Below are 23050 nucleotides of genomic sequence, written 5' to 3'. Positions count from 1 at the left end.
TTATATCTAGAACGGACAGTTGACCAAAAAAAAAAAAAAAAAAATCACAGTATAGCACTACATTATAATGGGGCAAAACTGAAGAGGGCTCTGAAATCATAGCTTAAGAAATGATACGCTGTTTTTGGCAATTGAGCCAAAATCCTTAAGTACATTTGGCTTTTGAATGGTTTTGAATGCTTTTATGAATAACGACATTTTACTTCAAATAAAGCAGTATTTAGGTAAATTAAACGATAAGTATTTCTTTGATATTTTGAATATTGAAATGTAATGAAAACTAGATAAGTAAATGAGCAGATTTCTTCCCAGGTTTCTTTTTCCTTGTTTCATTTCTTTAACATTTGTGATTTAAAAGTAAAAAAAAAAAAAAAATTATGCAAGTAATACAGTTGGCCCTTCGTATCCCTGGGTTCCACTTCCTCGGATTCAACCAACTGCAGGTAGGAAATATTTGGAAAAAAATTCCAGAAAGTTCCAAAAAGCAAAACTGGAATTTGTTGTGTGTGGCCGCTATTTACGTAGTATTCACATGGAATTTACAACTGTTTACATAGCATTTACATTGTGTTAGGTACTAAAGAGATGATTTAAAGTGTATGGGGGGTTGTGCATAGGTTATGTGCAGGTACTGTGCCATTTTATATGAGGGACTTGAGCATCCACAGATTTGGGTATCTGTGGGGTGGGGGGGTGGGTGGGAGGAGTCCTGGAACCAATACCCGTGGGTACTGAGGGATGACTGTACATGAATAGCTCCTGTTAGAAAAGATTCAAATACTCAAGTAAAACTTGAAAGCCCCTTACTTCTTACTTACAACACTATACTGTGTTGTCTACACCCTTATCAGTCCCTTCTTCAGAGATAATTGCTGTCACTTCTTTGGCATGTATTCATCTACTCCTTCTCCCCTGCTTTAAAAAAAACAAAAAACTTTTACATATCATATTTTTGAAAACAAATGTAATCATACTTTTTATATTCTACTACTTGGTTTTTTCAGTTTTTATGCTATTGACATCGTCCCCTGACAGTACATGTAATCAACTCCATTCTTTAGTAGGGAGCATGTGATTTATTTAGTCATTTTCTTGTCGTCACTAGGTTTTTGTATATCTTTTGGGAAGGGACCGTATGTGAATGTACTTCAGGATAAATTCCCGACAGTGAATCCAGAATTTTATAACTGAATCAAAACAGTTTTTTCCATTTGAATTTTATTTTAATTTTTGATGTTTTTGAATTTTAAATAATCCATTTAAAAAATAGGTAATATATGTGCAATGGCTCAAAATTCAAAAGGTACAGAATGAGTCAGCCTCTCATCGCCTTTCCTTTAACCGATCTGTCTTGTTTCGTTTAGTGGCCGCTGTTAACATTTGTTGTATATCCTTCCAGAAATAATCTGTGCATATATAGGCATATATCATATGCCTTATAACATTTTGTCATTTTTTTCCCTCCACAAAGAATGCCGTACACACTGCTCTGCAGTAGAGGGATGTATCTTGGACATTGTTCCATACTAGTGCACGGAGAACTGCTTCGATCTTCTGTATAGCACTGCATTGTGTGGCTTTCCCATACTTAATTTAGCCAGTTCCTGACTGATGGACTTCTAGGTTATTTCCAATCTTCTGCTACTATAATGCTGCTTATATATGTCATTGCGCACCTATGTATGAATATAAAGGGTGTAGGCATTTAAAATTTTGATAAGTGTTGTCAGACTGCACTTTGTGAAGATTGTTCTAATTTGCATTCACAGCAACAGAGTATGAGAGTGCCTCATTCACACTGTGTTTTCAAACTTTTTGATCTTTGCCAAGCTGAGTAGTAAAAATGTCGGTTTAGTTTGATTTCTCTTAGTATGAATGAGGTTTTCAGCTCTTGATATACTTAAAAGACATCTATATTTCCATTTCTTTGAATTTCCTTTGTTTGGTTGGTTTGTTGATCTTTTTCGTATTGCTTTGTAGGAACTTGTTAGAAATTGAAGAAATTAGCTGTTTGTGACATATTTGGCAAATCCTTTTTCTCAGTTTCTTATTTATCTTTGACTTTATCGTATTCCTTACCATGCAGGAACTCATTATTTTTACGTAATTTCTTAAACCTTTTCAACCCTCTGACCAAACTGCCTAAGTACCAAATGGTTGGTATCATTCCTTGATAATTCAAATTGCATGATAAAATAACTAGAAAAATGTACAGAAGATAATAACTATAGGTTTGGGTATTTTGCTTTTAGAACATTTTCTGGACTGATTAAACATTAATATCTACAAGTATTATAATACCAATAGTAGGGTTGTAGGTCAAGAAGGAAAGGAGATTTCATAGATTATCTGATTGAACCAGCATTTCCTAAGTGTCTACAACATGCAAAACTCTTTACTGGGTATCGGGATAAACCTGTAGTGAATTTTGAGGTTAGAAAAGATACTTCATGGTGATAACTGATAGAATTAGGGAAGAGCTTAGAGAGATCAAATTTAGGAAAGGTGAGACAATCTAGGAAGTAGTTTCTTAACTGTTTTGCTCTTAAGCTTCCTGACCGCTTCTCAAGTCCAGCCTGAGGTTTCACAATCTCCGTTCTTTCTTAGAAGCAAGTCCCAGGGATTTAGCCTCCTTTCTGCCTTCTTCCTTTTTTCTTATTTACGTTTGCATTTTGATTTAGTGTCTGCCAAGACTGGCTATGAAAAGGTAGTCTCCCCATTCCAACCCCTTTTATTGTCCCTGAAGATAGAAACATAAAACCCTTAATGACCATAGTTTATTGCTGATCACTGTGTATGCACAGGTAAGGATTAAAAAGTAACAAATACTGAGGAAGTGAGAAAATATGAGGATATGTTACTAAGTTCTTATAATAATGGGCTGTAGTTCTGGATTCCCTTGATGAGATGGTAAGAGTCAGCTGTCCTTTCTACCTTCTGATTATATTTTGCTGGTCCTCCACCCTTAAGACTTTCCCCTTTTGTCTGAGCTCCTGTTTAGTGAAGGCCATGTGATTACTTTCTCCACGCTGACATAATGGTCTGATTTTAATTTCCCTGTAGAGCTAGTCAAGCAGAACAGTGGGTGATCTCTTGTTCCAGGTGTAGTTTATAAACTTGCTTGGACCCATCCATACTTTCTTTCGTTTTGTCTCAGGGGACAGTTGTCTTTTTTCCCCTGCATGGTTAATCCTCCTATTGTTTAGCTGATGTTAAATTTTAATTTTATTCACTTTTTTAATATTTTTATTTGAACTGTTCTTACTTGTTTTTAGGTAAAATTTGGTAATACCACCTTTAAAACAGATGTGTATCTCAAGTCCCTCAACCCTCAGTGGAACTCAGAATGGTTTAAATTTGAGGTAAGTTTTTAAATGTCAGCATTTTTGCATGTGTATTTTTGAGGTGACCCTTTTTTCCCAGGAATGATTGGACTACGTTTTATTTCAGGTATAGTAGTTTTCCTACACCATAAAAATATTTCTTAAGAATATTGAGTTTTCAAAAAATTATGCTACAGTTCAGAAAATATCGTATATGAATAGGAGAACCCAGATTAAAAAGGTATTATATTATTATATAGTAATTTTCTCTGGATTTTAGCATATACCAAAAATCACTTAAGAATAATGTACAGATTAAACATTTTTTTGAATTGTGATAAAAATACATATCATAAATATTGCCATTTTAGCCTTTTTTTTTTTTTAATTTATTTATTTTTATTTTATTTTTATGGCTGTGTTGGGTCTTCATTTCTGTGCGAGGGCTTTCTCTAGTTGTGGCAAGCAGGGACCACTCTTCATCGCGGTGCGCGGGCCTCTCACCGTCGCGGCCTCTCCTGTTGCGGAGCACAGGCTCCAGACGCGCAGGCTCAGTAATTGTGGCTCACGGGCCCAGCTGCTCCGCGGCACGTGGGATCCTCCCAGACCCGGGCTCGAACCCGTGTCCCCTGCATTGGCAGGCAGATTCTCAACCACTGCACCACCAGGGAAGCCCAGCCATTTTTAAGTGTACAATACAGTAGCATTAATTGCATTCACATGCATACAATGTTGTGCAACCATCACCACTATTTCCAAAATTTTTTCATCACTCCAAAGAGAAAATATTCATTCAGCAACGACTCCCCATGCCCTCCTCTCTCCAGCCTCTCGTAACCTCTAATCTACTTTCTGACTCTGAATTTGCCTATATAAGCATTTAATATAAGTAGAATCATAAGTATTTGTCCTCTGGTGTATGGCGTCTTTCACTTAGCATAATGTTTTCAAGGTTCATCCATGTTGTGTAGCATGTATCAGAATTTCATTCCTTTTTATGGCCGAATAATATTCCATGGTATGAATATACCATATTTTGTTTATCTATCTGTTGATGCACACTTGGGTTTGTTTCTGCCTTTTGGCTGTGGTGAATAATGCTGCAGTGAACATTGGTGTACCAGTATCTGTTTGACTCCCTGTTTTCAGTTCTTTTGGGTCTATACCTAGAAGTGGAATGGCTGAGTCACATGGTAATTTCTGTGTTTAGCTTTTTAAGGAACTGCCAAACTTTTTTCCACAGTGGTTGCACCATCTTACATTCCTACCAGCATCTATGAGAGTTTTGGTTTTTCCATATCCTTGTCAATACTTGTTATTTTATTTTATTTTTTAAAAAAATGTAACCCATCCTAGTAGGTCTGAAGTGGTATTCACAGTATAATTTTAATGTGCATTTTTATTATGAATGAGGTGAGTTTGACTTCCTATGGCTAAGGACCATCTGCATTCTTTTACTTTGAACTGTCTCATATTTAAACCACCTGAAGAAGGTATTTAGGTTTCGGAGGTTGACTTCACCAGACTTGATGACCAGTTTAATACAAAGAATGTAGATGTGAGGTGTTATCTAATCGGTTTTGATTTGCATTTCCCTAATGACTAATCTCTCTACCTTTGCTTAGAGATAAATCTGTAAGATTTTTTTTCCTGGAAATAAGTAATCTTTTACATTTGGTATATGTATAGATTTATGGTAGTGAAGATTTTTAAATTATAAGATTTAATTTTTAAGATATACTTTTTTAGGTGGATGATGAAGATTTACAAGATGAACCTCTCCAGATCACAGTTCTTGACCATGATACATATAGTGCAAATGATGCCATTGGTAAAGTGTACATTGACATTGATCCTTTACTCTACAGTGAGGCTGCAACGGTCATCTCAGGATGGTTTCCAATTTATGATACCATTCATGGTAAGCAGTTCATTTTAAGAAAATAAGTCACAGTCTTTTAATTTATCCTTAAAGACTTTTGTGCTGTGCCTGGTATTTTTAAAATACGTATCTTCCAAAGATGTCTTCTCTTTTAGTAGACATGTGGTGGTGTGTATTGTTGGTAGGATTGTAACTTTTCTGACCATAATTTGAAATAATGCCTGCGAAATCTGTACAATATAGTAAGCAGATGCATCATTTGAAAATCATCTAATATTGCTACTGTGTTTCTAAAACACATTTTAAAATGAATAATCTTGAAACTTTTCTGCTTAGAAATTCTTGAAAGGAAAGAAAATTCTTCAAAGGCTTTTCGTTGCCTAAAGCAAAGTTCTCAAAGTATGGTCTGGGGACATCTGTGGGTCCATGAGATACTTTCACAGGCTCTGTGAAGTGAGATGAGAACTGTTTTCAGGACAATACTTATATGTCATTTGCCATTTTTAGTCTCACTTTCTTACAAGTTGTGCAATGGAGTTTTCAGAGGTTTTATGATGTATGATGTTACCACACATTGAATGTAGAGCAGAAATTAGAATCTAACTATTTCATTAAGCTACACACTATAGAGATTGGCAAAAATGTAATGTAATGCCACTCTTATCACTAAAATATTTTTGTTTTTCAAATTAGTTATTTTTATAAAAAATGTTTATTTTGACATAAATCGATTTACTACTACTTTAAATGAAGTAATAAGTAAATATTTGTCTAAATTCTCAATTTAAATTTATAATATGGTAAATATTGAAGGTTTTGACCCACATAGAGAAAGACTCTTTGAGATCAATAATTTTTGAGATTGTAGAGGGGTCCTGCAATCAAAAAGTCTGAGAACCACTAGCCTAAAAATATGTCATCTCTTTAAAATGGCAGATGGACCATTATGGGCATAAGGAACTGGCAGATGCTTCTGCCTACAGTCTTGCATTTTTCTGTCTATTTTACATTTTTGACCTGGCAATTCCATTGATAGTAGTTTAGTATAAGAAGATAAGATGTTTGATGAGATTTATGTGTATTGTGACATTATTCATATTCTCTATTATTTATTGATGTTTAAAATGGTAAAATAAATTGGAAAACAGGATTTACTTAAATAAATTAGAGCATCTATAGAATGAAAATAATTAGGAAACAAAGTTAGCATTGCTGTTATGATATGTTATTTTTAAATCATTAGTTATTTGCCTGATTATTTAATTATACTTTATTTTCTTAAGGTAGAAACTTGTTTTTCCTTTTGGAATTATAGGTATCCGTGGGGAAATCAATGTAGTTGTCAAAGTAGACCTCTTCAATGATTTAAATCGATTTAGGCAGTCATCATGTGGAGTCAAATTCTTTTGCAGTAAGTAAAAATATTTTATTACTCATTTGACAGGAAATTTAATAATTGTTAAATGGGAAATCAAATTAATGTTTCAGAAGTCTAATGGAAAACCTATTATACCTTGGTCTTAATGCCAAAGAGAAAATTGCGAATTTTTCAGAAGTAATTACTGTAGCTCTGGGAACTGTTCATCTGATTTTAAAGTAAATGATATCTAATTTTTCACAAGTTCATAGAAAGATTTTTTTAGAAAAATCCAGTGGGGCATGTGTGTGCATGCGGTCATCATGACAGTGACACTGTGGCCCACAGGGAGGCTGCCTCTGGCTGTTCCCCACATGCCCCCTTCTCGAGTCTCTGTGCCAGCCTCTGCCCGCAAGAGCGTGATGAGAAGGAATCCCATTAATCATTGCTGGTTACAGTCACTTAACTCCAGTAGAAAGAGGAACAGGTGAAGATTTTGGGATCTTTTTCAGAATTTTTAAAGAAGAATCCATATATTAATGAGACAGTATTTACATAAACCTTATGTTTAGTGATACTGGGTCTGAGGTGGAGAATTGATTGTTAAAGCACTACGTAAGATTACAGCTCTGAAGTACTTAAGAATGACTAGAAACAAGATTGAAAATAAAGGTGGAATTTTTTTTCCTGCAATGCAACAAATAATTCATCCTTAGAGAAATTAGATATGGGAATGCAAAGTGTACATTTGTAGGTGAACTGTGCATTTGCTACAGTCCTAACTCAAAACCCAACAATGAAGGGAATAAACCCAAACGGACCTATACAGAAAGAGTCCACAATTCATTTAGGCCACATGTTGAAAGAAAATCACTGCATTGTTAAACTAGGTATGTGTCTGCATAATATAAAACATTGTGATGTGAAACAGGTGATACACTGTATCTGAACAGTAGCCTCTGCTACTTTGATGTCAGCCGGTTGTCAGAGGTTAGCGACAACATAGAGGGAGAGGACTTGTCACACTTTCTCAGCCAATGAAAACAAATCCCATTAATGTCTACATTTGGGAAACAAATTTGATGAGGCTACACGTGTGGCGTATTCAGACTTCATTCAAATGGGCTCTTCAAAACCAGGCAATACAGACGTGGAGCCATTTGTGGTGGATGGACGTGTATATCTTACAGAAGTCTCAAATGGCTTTAAAAAGCAGAATTATTTAAAAAACATAATTACTGGACAGTAATTTATAGAGAAGATTGCAAGCTACTCATCTAATGTAGGTTTTACTCTTGTACCAGTAGGTCAACAAAAGGTTAAAATAATTTTCATGTATTTGTCTTACTTTATAAAGGTTAATATTTTATAGCCTATTACATTTCTTTCAAAAGTCAGAACAAATTACTTTTGTCAAATGTGTAGAAGATCTGACTATAATTAAGCTTTGAATAACTGTCAAAAAAAGAAAAAGCCAGTGGCATTTTATGCTGGTATAGGATGCTGAAAGATAGGAGTGGAGCACTAGAGGCGGCACTGTGGTACTGTCCACAGTGACATAAGCACCCTGCGGATGCCATGAAATATGGGTCACAATTCAACAGATCTGGGCAATTCATAGCCAGCCTGGACTAATAGGGTTGAAAACTCCTAGGTAGTTGAGTTAGTTTCAAGGCATGAATATAGTTTGGTATAGATGATCTCACATTCTCCCCTTTTTAATAAATCCAGTGACGTTTGTTGTTCTATGTATTGAATGAGTCTGTTAAGTAGTACAGTGACTACTGAACCAACTGGCCTTATAACCATGGATTATTAGAAACTACAGGCCTGTATGACTTCTCAGATTATGTCAGAAAGGTAATGGTTTGGTTTTTAAGGCTGCAGTATGTGGTGTGCAGAACTTTTTCAAAGGGTTTCCAATAATTAGAGTGTTTTGGTATTCATTATCTGCTTTCTGATTTTTTATGTAATATCAGCTAGCTCACTTTAATTTTGACTTTTTTACACTTTGTATTGAACGCTATTTAAGATGGTCTGTAGCTGTTTTCTAAATTATAAAAATACAGTTTATATCTACTATGCTTGCTTGAGAAAGACGAGAGGCCTCATGAAGGAAAATGATTATTTCTAAGAATAAAGTGGAACTTAGAAGACTGTTTGATTGAAAGTATTATTATGATTGCATTGAGGTTATCACAGTAAAAGATGTTCTTGTACTATGCATCCAAAAGGTGAGAACTTAGTTGTACATTTTTAAAAAGTTAAATTTAGCCTTGTGATAAATAGAAGCATAATAGATAATTTTTTTAACAGCGACATCTATTCCAAAGTGCTATAGAGCTGTAATAATTCACGGATTTGTAGAAGAACTTGTGGTCAACGAAGACCCAGAATATCAATGGATTGATCGAATTCGCACACCAAGGGCATCAAATGAGGCCAGACAGAGACTCATTTCTTTAATGTCAGGTATTTAAAAAATAATAATAATAACTTCATGGCTGATTGACTTAATCCTCCAAAATTCTTCACTTCCTTTTGACATGCTACTAAAACTTTACAATGAAGACTATGAATTGTTAACTGACTGATTCCCTATCCCTGGTCCCGTCCTCCTGAACACATGTTCACGCATCAGATGGCACGCATTGCCATCTTATAACAAGACGAAATTTGAATCAGAAGCTTATAGTTACTTCTTAACTAAGTAGTAAAAGGAAATTGTGCTTATGAAGTGGCATAGTGGAAAGTGCCCTGAACAAGGAGGTAGGACACTGAGTTCTAGTTTTCCTCCTTGGAGTGTGTATTTGTAGTCAGAGTTTAGGTAATCTCTCTAAGGTGTTTTGTTTAAATGTTGCCTTTTCATAGTCCTTCTCTGACAACTTGTACCTCCTTTTACCCCTACTCCCCTACCACTCTTACCCCATTACTTTATTTTCCTTTGAAGAACTTATTTCCATCTAAAGTTTGTATTTATTATGTACGTATGCGTGATTGTATATATACACTCACGCATACATACATACACACCCACACACTCTCACACAGATATATCAGATAATAAATATGTTATATTTATATTTAATAAGTACAAATGTTTTATTTATAATAAATATATGTATTTAAATAGAAAATAGAAATATTTATACTTATATTAACATGTTAATTATATTTAATATTTATAAATACATAAAAATGTTATATTTATATTTAACATAATGTTACACTTAATATATTAAATAATCTATGATTTTCTGGACTCTTTCCTCTTACCACCATGTCCAGCTTTGTATTATGCAACATGCAGATAAGAGGCCGACTGTGTTTTCTTCCTTTTTTCGTAGGTGAACTGCAGAGGAAGATTGGCTTGAAAGTACTTGAAATGAGAGGAAATGCAGTTGTTGGGTACTTACAGTGTTTTGATCTGGAAGGCGAATCTGGGTTAGTGGTACGAGCCATAGGAACAGCGTGTACACTGGATAAATTAAGTAGCCCAGCAGCATTCCTTCCTGCATGTAATTCCCCGTCCAAAGAAATGAAGGAGTAAGTATGAATCGATGAATTGTTCTTATGGAGCTTTTTATCTTTTGCCTACATATTTTCATTTGATTTGAAACATTTTAGTAGAATTGTTCAACATACATTTTTTCCTGCAGCAGTTTTCTTATCAGAGATGACTATCAAAATTTGAAGCTTAAAACTATTTAGATATTCCTAATATTTTATTTATACTGTCATGAAATTCAGATTAAGTAATGTAAAATTAAACTTGTTCCACATCTTTAGACACTGTATATCTAAAGCACAAAATGAATGTTTATGCATTCTGAAGAATTTTACTTGTTGTCTGGGGAATGCTTAATACCCTATATCTGATAATCCAATTGTGCCTATTATTCGCAACACAGTATAGAAAGCAGGAAAGATTGACCTTTGCAGGGGTCTCAAACTGCAGTGTCTACAGAGGCCAAGCGGTTTATATAAATAAAACAGTTGGGTATAATGGAGAATACTGGGGACTGCATAAAACAGATGTTGGCAAACTTTTTCTGTGAAAGGCCAGATAGTTAATATTTCAAGCACTGGCCATATAGTTTTTATGTTTGTTAACCAAAAAAAGAAAAAACGAGTTTGCCGATCTTGATCTAAAGGAATTTAAACTCTTACATTTTTTTAAAAAGTATTTGTGATCCAACAGAACACTTCTGTTGGCTCCATTTGGCTAATGTGTCATAATTTGTGCCTAAGGCAGAGATTCTCAACATGGTGTTGGTGGTGCTATCAACAAAGAATGCTTGAAATGAAAATTTTCTGTCATAATGCCTGGGGTGAGGGGGATGATTCTTTTGGGGGCCAGAAATGCTGACTGTCCCGCACAGCTAGGGACAACTCTGTACAACAGAGACTTGTTCCATACTAAATGCCAGTAGCACTTCCATTGAGAGCCCTTGCTCTAGAGATTCTTCTAGATCAAGGGTCAACAAACTTTTTCGGTAAATGACCAGAATGGAAATAGCAAGGACTCAACTCTGCAGATGTTGCATGAAAGCAGCCGTCAATAGTATGCAAATAAATGAGTGTGTCTTTGTTCCAATAAAACTTATTTATTTTTGAAACAGATGGCAGGATGGATTTGGCCTGTACTGTATAGTGTGCTGACCTCTGTCTTTTGTCATCAGGAGGTCAGAGTTCTGTAGTCAGAAAACCCAAAATGTTTCCCATTTCAGCAGTAGTCAAGAGAGGTTGCCTAGAAAGCAATCACAATTTGTTTTTTCAAACAGTCTATGTAAAAGTGAGATTCTTTATCTCAACTTTTTCTTTTTGTTTAATTATTCCTTTCTGCTGGCCTTTAGTTATTTGGGTTAAATTTTAGTCACAAGAGGGAGCACAGTATTACATACATTGCCTAATTTTATTTGGAAATACATTGATAAGTGAAATAATTGTTTTAAATGATTTATTGAGTGAATTTGCTTTATCTTCCATTTAAAATCTGTCTTAAAAAAGATACGAACTGCTTTCTGCTACAGGTGAAGTCAGATTGCAGGTATAACTTTTTGAGGGATTTAGATTTTTTTTCTCTTTCCATAGCAAATTTAAGTAAAGACCTGGGTCCCTCTTCCTTCTGCCACCCTCCAGCTTTATCTGTACTGCCTGAAGGGGCCTGGCCTTTGCAACTGTGAAGTTTGAAGTTTTCCTCTTTTCACTGAATTACTTAGTGGAAAGAAAGCTGCAGTACCTGTTGGTGCCTGAAAGTGATATATGGATGGTAGGGGAATACATTTCGCCTTCATTCAGGAAGAGCTCCATTAATGTAAATCTGAGCTTGTCTAAGTTTTCTTTTTCTAATTTTGTTGTAGCCATTTGCCTTAAATTGTCAGTTATTCACACCATGAAGAATTTAAGTGGCTTCATTAAGATTTTCTAATGGCATCTTACTGCATAAGTCATGTTATTTTAAAAAACAAAAACAAAAACCTCAGGCTGCTTTATTTCAACCAGCTTCTATGTATTTTTGTTAATGAATCAATTCGGGCGCTAGTTTAAAATTGTTTTATGAGTCACCTGATTATAATTATTTTGGTATTTAATTTTAACCTGTTGCTTCTAGACAGGGATTTGATAAAGGTAGTTTGGATTATGTTCTTGCCTGAATAGATTTAACGTTAGAAATACCACTAGGGTATTCTTGTAAGGCAACCGTTCATGCAAGGAGAGTGATATGAATCAGGACTCAAAGAATACATTATGGTGACGCTCTCTCCATTGCGCTTGGATTTTAATTTGATGTCATAATTTGAACATTTAATGATGTTCATTTTATTTTACTTTTATTAATGGTGTGTTCTGCTCCATCAGTTTGTGTTTTCCTTTTAGGTATTTAGTGTATTACAGAGTATAAAGCTCTTTGGTGTTTCCTAGCTGAACTATCTTGATGGTAGAAAGTGCATTTAAATATGGTTTATTGATTCTCTACTTTAAAAAAAAAGTACTTTCTAGGAGACATTAGTCATAGTTTCTCCTCTGTACGGCACTGATTCTTAGACTTTTTAACTCCATTAGCCACTTACTTCAACAGAGAAAGAAAAAACAAAAATAAAACCTCACCCAGTTGCTTGTGTAGAAATTGGTCACCAATGAGATATTTGATTTTTACCAGTTAAACACTTTAAAAATTTAAATTAGCAACAAAAGCAGAAACATTTGTCCTATAGTAAAAGCAGTGATATTTTCAGAAAGTAGATGGTCTTTAAAAGACCATTATTGCCAGTTAACGAAAACTCATGTTTGGATCTTGATAAATTGTGATTATTGGGAATGTTCACAGGGCAGCGGAAAAGGAAAAAAGGCCAGGAAAAGTTGGGCTCTCGATTACTCTTAATTTGAATTCTAAAATATGGGAGTATGGTAGTTTTTCAGAGTGTAGTCACTTAATTCATTTCCCCTCATTGTGTGTAAGGGAAGGCATTGCACAATGAAATAGTTGCTAATATGAAGTCCAGGATTCTTAATTATATAATACACCTTTTTTTCCCCATCCACTATAACTATGCTCTTTCAGCTGAATTTCTTTGTGAAAATTTTAAGTGCTATAGATGAATATATATCTGTGTATCTGGTCTAAGTATCCTTTACACGTGCATAGATGTGACCTACTGCAGGATATTAGTTGATATCTTAACACAATTTAAATTTAGAATGTAGTTTAACTAAATTCTGTTTAAGTTTAATAATCTATTCTGTTTGAAAGCTACACAAAAGTCATTATATTGCTTAATTAATGTTTTTTTTTTAAAGTGGTGTCCCTTTGCTTTGTTTTGTCCCCAGTGTAACATGGTTTTAAGCTATATACTTGGGGTGCTGAAATATGGAATAATTGGATCTACTCATTCATTCAATTCACTCATTTCTCTTTATGCTGTCATTTTTCATATTCTTATGTGACTCTGTCTTAATATGCTAGACAGAAACAGTTCTGTTAGTTAAACTTCCTTTGTAGAAAAATATAATTAATTATATCAGCAGTTATTCATATCTCACTCTCAAAGTAGTATAAGAACATCATATTTGGCTTTTCATTTTTATGTGTGTTTTCTTCCTGAAATATTGTTTAGTAAGCTCTGTGGTGATCAAAATAATAGCAAACATTTTAAAGTAACTGAAAATCCAAATTTTAATCTTTTTCTTATTTAATTCCACTGGCAGTTCTGCTTGCTATTTTTCTTATTCACATTCCTAATTTATTAATCTGATTCTTTGTAACTATTTCTTAACAAATTAATATTTAGCTCTTTTTTATCTCAACTTGTTTTGTGCATGCTAGGGATTAAAAAATAATTCCTCTACCCTAACTAAAAGCTCCTTTGAAATTATTTTAACATAACTTTGCTATCTCTTGTATGTATTGTTTTCTTTTCTTCCACTTTGACCACAAATTCCCTCAGGTCTCCGCTGGTTCATCCTCCAAGCCATGGATGCCGCTCGACTCACAACAGCCCAATTCACACTGCTACTGGCTCACGACTTACTCAGAACTTCTCTGTGTCTGTTCCCACTCTCATCTATACTGGTACGAGACTGCTCAGACTCCAGAGCTGGGGAAGCAGGCCACGGGCAGAGTGGCTGCAGAGGGCAGGCAGGCAGGTAGCGTAGGCAGGTACCACGAGTCTTTGCTTCCTCCTTTTCTCACTCGTAGTCCGGCGGCACTGAAGAAATCCTGTATTTAGCCGCCGCAGAGGCTCTAACTACATGGAAGTGAAAGTGTTCTTCCAGCTTCCAAAGTCTCTTCCATAGATCCTCTAAGAACCCTATCTTGTATATGTATACTGTGAGTTTTTAGGAGAATCCTCCAGTATGTGTTTTTGCCATTATTTCTGCAGTTGGTTAGAAATAAAATTGATGATTGGACTCTAAGTGAAATAGCTGCCAAAGCTTCTGATTTGCTTATTTTCTTTATATACAAAACTTGTTACAGTAGGGTCTGTTTCATTCTGTGGAAGAGAGCTGTTGGAAAACAGGTAAGCGACTCTTCTGCATAAAATGCAATGTTTCTGTTTAGCCTATATTGATTTTCCACTCTGCTGTGTTTTTAGCTGTGGCACTCTTGATGCTATAGGATAAGGAAACATGTTTTTCTTTTCAAGATACCTGTGTGTGCAAATATAAAAAATACTGTGAATATTTACACACACCATTTGCAGTCATCATTTTTTCTTTTGTAATTTAAAAAAGCATTGTTTGTTTGAAAATATTTTTATTCATGTATTTATTCTTTTTGTTTATTTCTTTTAATGTTTTTTTACCCCCTTAGTCTGCCATTTCATGCTTTTTGGCTTTTTTACTTGGCTTATTAACTGTTTCAATGCAGATAATTACTTATCTGGAGAATGATGAATGGTTAAACAGCAATTGGATGTCTTTGGCCTCATACCCAGCTCCACACTTAAGAAATGACTGCTGGCCCTGCCCCAATACTTTCCTGGTGTTTAGATCATGCTGCCTCCGTCAAGTCCTGTGGCACATGATTACTTAATATTTCTCCACCTTCTTCTGGCAGGATTCCCTTCAATGAAGATCCCAATCCCAACACTCACTCATCAGGACCCTCAACCCCTCTGAAAAACCAAACTTATTCCTTTTCACCTTCCAAGTCCTACAGTCGACAGTCCTCTTCTTCTGACACAGATTTGAGTTTGACACCCAAAACTGGTAAGGCACTTCCACTCACTTTTTCTCTTTTTCTTTTTTTCCCAGATTTGTTTATGTTCCTTACTAGCTTTCCATCCAAGCCTTTCTTCCTGTTTTTGGCATTTAAGTTAAAAGATAATGTGAATACTGATCATTTTCAGTTACTACAATTAAAATGTGAAAATTTTGTGTAGTTCAGAAGTTATCCTGTTCAGAGAGTGACATTTTGTTGATTTAATCATAGTGTAGATAAGAAGGCCAGGATTTATTTTTGCATGTAGTCATTTTCCATTTCATGCTCAAATTGAGAGGAATAACATCGTAAAGCATTTGGATAGAAAGTAACACTAGTAGCTTGCAATCCAATTCCTCATGCAGTATAAGCATTTTTGAATTCATTGTTTCTATTTTGGAATTTAATTCTAAGATTTTATTATGAAAAAAATCTTATAGCTGATATGGTTATTTTGGAGTACATATATCTGTTTATTAGCTTATTATTTAAAATATTTGGTTTTGCTAGTCTTACTCTCTAGGTTAGAAAATAGCATTTTTGCTTTACTTATTCTTGCATATTTGCCAGTGTATGAAATTTATAATTTTTCCCTCTCCTATCTGTCATTTTGTTAATCTCTGAGTTTTTGTGAATATGTTTTATGATAAAAACTGATTAAAAAATCAAATTAGTTTCTTACTCCTTAAAATAGAATTAGCTTATTTAAATCATTGAATTATTATTCTTAAGAAAAATAAAAAATAAATAACACATTTAAAAGTTAATAGTTTGCAATTTTTGCAAATAGCATTTTTGTCTGGGAGTTTCCTTGCCAGATTGATGAAAACATTTTGCCTAGTTTATTTGCATTATTTTTAATTTTCATCTTTAATAACTTTATTTTTGTGTTAGACAAGAGATTTAGAAAATGACCCCAGATTTTATGAAAACAATGAAAAGAACCAGCACTACTTCCAAAGTAAAGAAAGGGCATTTTAAAAAATCCTATAGACATAATACCTATTTTTATAAATATAGTCACAAAATGTAAAGAAGATAATTATTAACACCTAATTCTTTGAAAATAATTGCTTTATTTTTACATGTATAATTATAAATAACAACTTAAAATAATGTGATATTTGATAGTAATGGATGCTTTGGAATATGGCATCTTCACCATATTTCTGTCATAAAAACTGAACCATTGAAATTGTAGTGAAGTGGGTTTTTTTGTTTTGTTTTGTTTTTAAATAAAGACTGAGATTCTGGCCTTGAAATTCATAACAATGAAAACAATAAAGACCTAGGATAGCATTTGAAGAGTAAGTTTTCTTAAAATATTTTTGAGGCTTTGTCCACTGGTTGTTTATTTGTGTATTCCAGGTCACTTTTCAGTATTTCTTATCTTCCCTTTTTTTGCCATACTACAGACACATTTTGAAAGTATTTCCTTGGTCTTTCTGTTTCTTTTTTTTCATTCTCCAGAAAAGCCAAGTCTAAAGAAGATTGTCAAGTAATAAATTAACTGAACGAGACTTCTCTTCCCTTAGCTTTCTAGTAGGCAATCAATTGTACTATCAATGAAAACTTTTTTGCATTTTATTTTCTAGCTCCAAATTTTTAGTTTTTAAAAATTAACTTACAAAAGAGGTATTATTCTCATGTATTTCAATATTTATAAGCTGTTGCTAAATTAATCATTTTGTTTTCCTATAACTATTCAGTACCTCAGTTGCATATTTATAGGATATTAACAGTTTTTAGTTGTTTGGCCTTATCATGGGTCCCAAAAAAATCTTTGAATACTCCTGAGGAGCATTCCTATTTCTCATGGAGATTTAAAGTGGCAAAATTATGAATGTTCTAAAATTTCTAGAGCTGTAGTTCAGCATGTATTTCATGATAGATTAGTTGTTTATGATTGATTTATTATAGGTAAATTGGAGAGCCAAAAAGAGAACGGAATAAAGTTAATAAAACTTAGACTGAGAAAGTTGTTTTTCTGTTTGTAGTTAAAGCTCTCACCCACCTTCGGATGGGTCTTCAGATGGGTTTTTAAAAAATTTCATATTGATTTAAATATTTTTGTAGAGTCTAATTTTTGACATTTTACAAGGTTTTATTTTCATTTTTTTTTTTTTCAAGTATTCAACTAGTAGGAGTGGAATTTTAGAATGCTGGTGTTAGGATATTGATGTGACACCTGACTCAAGCCAGTTTTTACTTTTTTTGGTCAAGCTTTTTGCCATGTATGTTTTTTGTGATCCAGAGGGTATTTCTTTGGCTCTTAGGTACTCAAATCTTTGTAAATATAAACAGTACTGTGATAGGACTTGTGTATTTAAAATTTTAGAGGAAAAAGAAAATCATTAATGTACATCTCAAAGATGGACAGAAAAAAGTTAATATTTTATTTATTTAAACTTAATAATGGCAACTATCTGCTTAATGTGGTAGCAAGTGTTGATTTTTTTTGAATGGGTATTCAATTCAAATACTCATAAGTGGTATGTTTTAGTTAATAACATTTTAAGAACTATACTTTGACCACTTTAAATAAGTTTTTATATTTGAGACAACAAATTTCTGGCTTTAAAAAATGTGGTACATTTTAGCTTTACACAGTCTTAAGCAAAAAATGGCAGGAAAGTCAGCTAAAAGTAATTAGAATGGCATAAAATCCTATGTTAGTGATTTAAAAAATTTTAATGAGGGCAGAGTTTGTAAAGGTTTTGTTGGGTTTTAGACTCTGCCTTTTATTTATATTATGTTGAATAGATGATCTTGCTGATGACTTCATATGCTTACTTGATTTGTGTATGCATTTTACAGTTCATTTCTACTGTTATGTTTTGCTTCATCATTGCTTTCCTTATCCTGCATTTTCTGGTCATCTTCTGAACCTGCAACTTTTCTCTGCTACTTTCCTCCACAGCACCTTACCCACAGGGGGCTAGGATTTACCTGTGTCCCAGCTCCCCCTCTCTCTCTTGTGGTTCCCTTCATCTTAAAAAGTCCTGTCTTCTCCTCTCGGAATCTAGCCTCCCCCCTCATCCTTCTAGCCTTGTCAGCCCAGTTCTGAGGAAAAGTGTTTCTTTCAGTGAAGAGCTGTTCCTGGCTGCTTCTGGTAGGATCATATTATGTCAGCTTTTTAATCCCTTTATTTTAAATCATCTTTGAAAAAAATTAATTATTTCATACCATATAGAAGTATTGGGTGTTTTACACAGGATGTACTTCTTATTTTTCTTATTGGCAGAGTTTAATGGTTAGAATTATTATGAGGACATGATTGAGGATTACTTGATGGATAATTATGAATATTCTGCTAAAAGAATTTTATGTATTAAAAAATTATGTGTCTAAGGACACATAGATCTGCATATTTCCAATAATTATTGGATTCTCATTACCAGAGTTTCTGTTTTAGATGCTTTACTTTCTTTCCCTTCACACCAACTCCATTCATGTTGGACCTATACCATCATGTTGCTAAACCATATGGTTACATTAGTAAATTATTCTGTTTGAATCAGTTTAAGTCTCATTTTGGTGGTATTCTTTCATTTTCCTTTTTTTTCTGTCCATTGCATTAATTTTCAAGTTATTCTGCTCTATTTTCTGATATTTCATTTATCTCTACAAAATTACGTTTTATTTTATGGCTTTCAATATGCTTCATATAAAGATCTTAGTTTCATTTCTGTGTTTAGTATTGTATAGTCTCTAAAAATTATGTTTAGGTTACTACAAGAAAAATACATTTCTTTTTTATTTTTAAAGAACAGAATGGGACTATACACATGCTAACTTTTGTTTCCTTATCCAAGAACAGCTAAAAATATAAAAGTAAATTAGTTCCTTTTTTAAGTCATCGTAGTAAATCTGCCTGCATGTATCTTCAGTTTTAAAAGGTGGGACTAAACTATTAACTCTAGTTTGTAGAGTACTGGCTTCTCACCTGTCCCCTGCTTTCTATAATTCTTTGACCATAATTGGTCTATTAGTATTATCAAAAGAATAAACTAAGATAGGGAAAGAAATTTAAAATTAAGCCTTTAAAAAAATACATCTAAGAGCTTGGGAAATGTAATTCTTTCATCCATGACTGTGTACATTTGTGAGGTGTCTATTATATGTCTCTGGTTTTTTAAAAAAACTATGTTAATTTTTGCAAACAAGTGTTGAAAACTATGATATGAATATTAATACTGTTTTGTCATGAATGTTATGTTTAGGAATGGGAAATTATCAGAAAATAGATTGACTATATTTCAAAATTGCCTGAAATTCATGCTCTTTAGAGAATTTTGGAATATTTTAAATAAGCCCAATTAGTGCTTTTTCTCTCTGTATATTTACTTTTAAACAAACATTTAATTTTCTCGTATTTCTTTTAGTACTCTTAAATTGTTAGCATGGTATAAATAATTGGTATTATATTGATTATTTTTTATTAGAAGATTCAACTTTTAAAATTGAATATTATATAAAAATTTATCACCTTAATATAATTTTATAAATGATTTTTAGAACAAATTAAGTCCAAAGCTTGCTGTGATCAGTAGGACTTTGGCATCTTGCTTCTAAAGAAAACTTTGTGAATAAAAAAAGTAAAATATGTGCTTAGTTGCCATCACAAATACTTTAAATGTTTGGATTGTTTTTAACAGATTTTGACTCATGATATTTATGAAGATGAATGCAATTAAACTGTCTGTTTCTCTAGTTGTTTTTTGGTTGTTATTTATGTACTGATGTTCTGTAGGAATGGGAAGTGGTAGTGCTGGAAAAGAAGGGGGGCCCTTTAAAGCTCTTTTAAGACAACAGACTCAGTCAGCTTTGGAACAGAGGGTAAGAGTCACTCAACATTCTTTATTCTTACACTGTTAATATGATTTTATTATCATGCTTCCATGTACTTATAACTTATTTTTATAAACTAGTTTTGGTCATGTATCTATAATACTATAATTTCAATCCAAAATATATTTAAGGTATCAGAGTAATTAATTTATGAATAATTACTTTTAATTTGGAATAATTCTATAAATATTTTTGTTTTGTCTTCCAATATTGTATTAGAAATAATCTATTTGGAAATATCCATTGAATGATGAAATCATTTCTGATTTTATATTAAAGTTATAATATGTAAAGGAAAATAGGTAATTTTCTAGAAAAAATTTTATTGATGTTATATTAAAAATAATTCTTTAGTATATTAATATATTTATTTTCTGAGATGATTTTTATCACTGGCCAATGTCTTTGGGGTTAAGAAATGCAGATTCCATATTTCTACAGATTAACATAGGTAATGTGGTTGTTCAGTATGTGAATACATCACTTTTAATTACTATAAATTTGTTTTATTAAATATGTTGTATGGAACAATGAATAGTTAAAGTTTTGGGATGATTTTCTCTTTTTATTTTTTTGTATAAACTTCATTGCTAAGGGAGGATCACCTCATAGGTTCTGTAGAAGGCGGGTATGTTTCTGAACCTGTGTGAGAGCCTATTTCGTGTATCGGTAGCTTTTGTAGTTTTAATCTTGATCATTTAAATTTTATTTAAGCTGTTAACAAATGTTGCCAGCTTTTTTTCTTTTCATAATGCAAAGTTTTTTTTTTTAATTTAATAGCACTATGAGGCTCATTTTTTTTTCTGCTTAACTAATACAGTGCATGATTTTATATGTCATGTCAATTATTTTAAGGCATAGTTCCATAGCTTTCATTATGTCTGATTTGGAAGTTATAAGCGTTTACAGAATTTTCTTTTACATGTTCCATTTTATACTAGCATTAAATTAAAAAAAGATGAAACATAGTGAATGCCTGTAAAAGGATATATTTTATAAACCAAAGGTATTTCTTTTCTAGAGGTTGACTTTTGAGAAGAGTGTTTTTCAGATCCTATTATTATAAATAGTACAATAAGTAATTTTTTTAGACTTTTTTTCCTGGTGCTGAAAGTATGTGTACACACTGTTTGCCTTTTAGACGAGGCTGGAGATAGCAGAGCTGAACAAACAGAGCGATGGGGCTTTAGCAATACCTAGTTCTTTGCCTTATGCTCTGTCAGGCAGCAGTTGCCTTTCAGCTACTCTCACATCTTACAGGCATACCAACTACTGCCATCAAGTAGCCCACCTAAACATTCAGACTGTGCATTGAAACCAAACATAGACTAACAACATGGGGAAGAGGGTCAGATAAAGGTGTGTGTGCCACTTACAGTTTTTAGGCCAGAGAGCTCTTACCGCCTCCCCACTCCCAGTTTTACACTCTCTCGAGTCCCGTACACTAGGAATATTTCCTGTAATCTAATTACCATTCTAGAAATCACAGGAACAGAAAAACTTGAGTTGCCTTGACATTTGCTATAATGAGATTTTGCTTGTATGTTAAGCCCATGACTTTACTCTCTGTACTAAGAAGTTTGAAGAGCACCTAGCTTTAAAAGAAAAATAATACTAATCAATGAAAATTGTTTTGGATTTAGTTTGGATAATATTTATGTTTTCAAATATGCTTTCAAAAATTCTTAAAATTTTGGACACATTAACACATTGGGCCTACATTACTAGATAATCCTCGTGGCATTAACAGCAAAGGTGTGGAGAACTACAGTTTTCACTTACAACTTTATAAAACCTCAGTTGGCAATATATTTACGTTACCGAACCTTGCAGTGGCAGTTACTTGAATCTATGAGCCTCCCTCTCTACCCTGTGTACGTAATAAATAGAAAAAGCATTATCTTGTTTGGCTTTCCCACTTACCTGTGGTTGCCATTAGTATGGGAAAAATATGTACAGAAGTATGAAGAATTCTCCCTGTATGTGTACAGATATGCCTTAACTCTGCCAAGTTGAACACTCGATCAAGTTGAACACATGATCTACTTATCATTTTATATATTCATTTTAAAATACTCATTTCTACCCCTTGCTACCTTTAATAAATTATATGACTTTTTTTTCTTATGGAAAAGAGAAGCTTTATTTGTCCATCATCTTTTATTTTATGAGTTATTCAAGTAGCAGTTCTCAAAAATAAAAGCGTTATTATTTTTTTTCCTCTCACAAAAGCATTAAAAAATAAGTTGACAAGATCTTGGTAATAGGTATCAGATTATTGGGAGATGAGAAATAGAGATAAAACTTTTACTTAGATTTAGGTTCTGCCTATGAACTATTTGCTGTAAAGCAAATAGATTTATTTTTTCAATATGATTTTTTTTTTCACTTGTAAGAAAAATGAAGTTACTTTTTGATTCCGGGATGTATATTTTTCTTCAATAAAGAAACCTAATTGACTTGGTTTAACCTAGTATTTCCCAAATATATTTTACCATGGAGTCTTCCATTTAAAGAAAGAAACTTTCTTTAACTTTGGGAAACTTAGATATAAAGCAAAGTCTTTTGACAAATTATCTTTTTAGAAGTGGGGATAAAATTATATAATAAATCATAGTAGGAACCTGGCATGGAGTTTTATATCTAGAAAGTTTACTCTGGTGTCTTGAGATAATAAAAAGAATCTCTGATTTCAAAACAAATTGCTTAAATATCTTCTAAGAAAAATCCTATTTAAATCTTAAAAAAAAAATCCATTTTTTGTTCTCAGAATTTTCAACTAGCCTGTCTTTGAGCACATGCTATTAAATGATTTATGCTGCATGTACTTGGCTTATGTCAAAGTATCAACATATGAAGTCTTATCTAGGCTCCACAGGGCAAGATTTTTTTTTTTTTTTAATGTATTTATTTATTTATTTATTTATTTATTT

General features: G+C 33.1%; 1 protein-coding gene and 1 pseudogene across 17 annotated transcripts in view; both read left to right on the top strand.

Moving 5' to 3' along the window:
* C2CD5 (C2 calcium dependent domain containing 5) overlaps positions 1-23050 on the top strand; it is an 82551-nt gene that overhangs the window by 7453 nt on the left and 52048 nt on the right. For 5 of the 17 annotated variants that reach the window (XM_059935433.1, XM_059935430.1, XM_059935432.1 and 2 more), the window contains exons 3-13: positions 3276-3362; positions 5073-5244; positions 6521-6616; positions 8879-9034; positions 9910-10108; positions 14011-14135; positions 14541-14583; positions 15123-15274; positions 18187-18378; positions 20020-20105; positions 20713-20745. In XM_059935433.1, coding sequence (XP_059791416.1) covers positions 3276-3362; positions 5073-5244; positions 6521-6616; positions 8879-9034; positions 9910-10108; positions 14011-14135; positions 14541-14583; positions 15123-15274; positions 18187-18378; positions 20020-20105; positions 20713-20745 — 1341 coding nt within the window. Of the gene's footprint in view, positions 1-3275; positions 3363-5072; positions 5245-6520; positions 6617-8878; positions 9035-9909; positions 10109-14010; positions 14136-14540; positions 14584-15122; positions 15275-18186; positions 18379-20019; positions 20106-20712; positions 20746-23050 lie in introns of those variants that run through there. The other 12 variants (XM_059935445.1, XM_059935431.1, XM_059935429.1 and 9 more) reach the window with 7 other exon arrangements.
* On the top strand, positions 6701-7811 carry LOC132372781 (leucine-rich repeat-containing protein 34-like; annotated as a pseudogene).

This window comes from Balaenoptera ricei, chromosome 10 (genome assembly GCF_028023285.1).
Source record: "Balaenoptera ricei isolate mBalRic1 chromosome 10, mBalRic1.hap2, whole genome shotgun sequence".
Classification (NCBI taxonomy): domain Eukaryota; kingdom Metazoa; phylum Chordata; class Mammalia; order Artiodactyla; family Balaenopteridae; genus Balaenoptera; species Balaenoptera ricei.
This window is presented reverse-complemented; position numbering and strand designations above follow the sequence as displayed.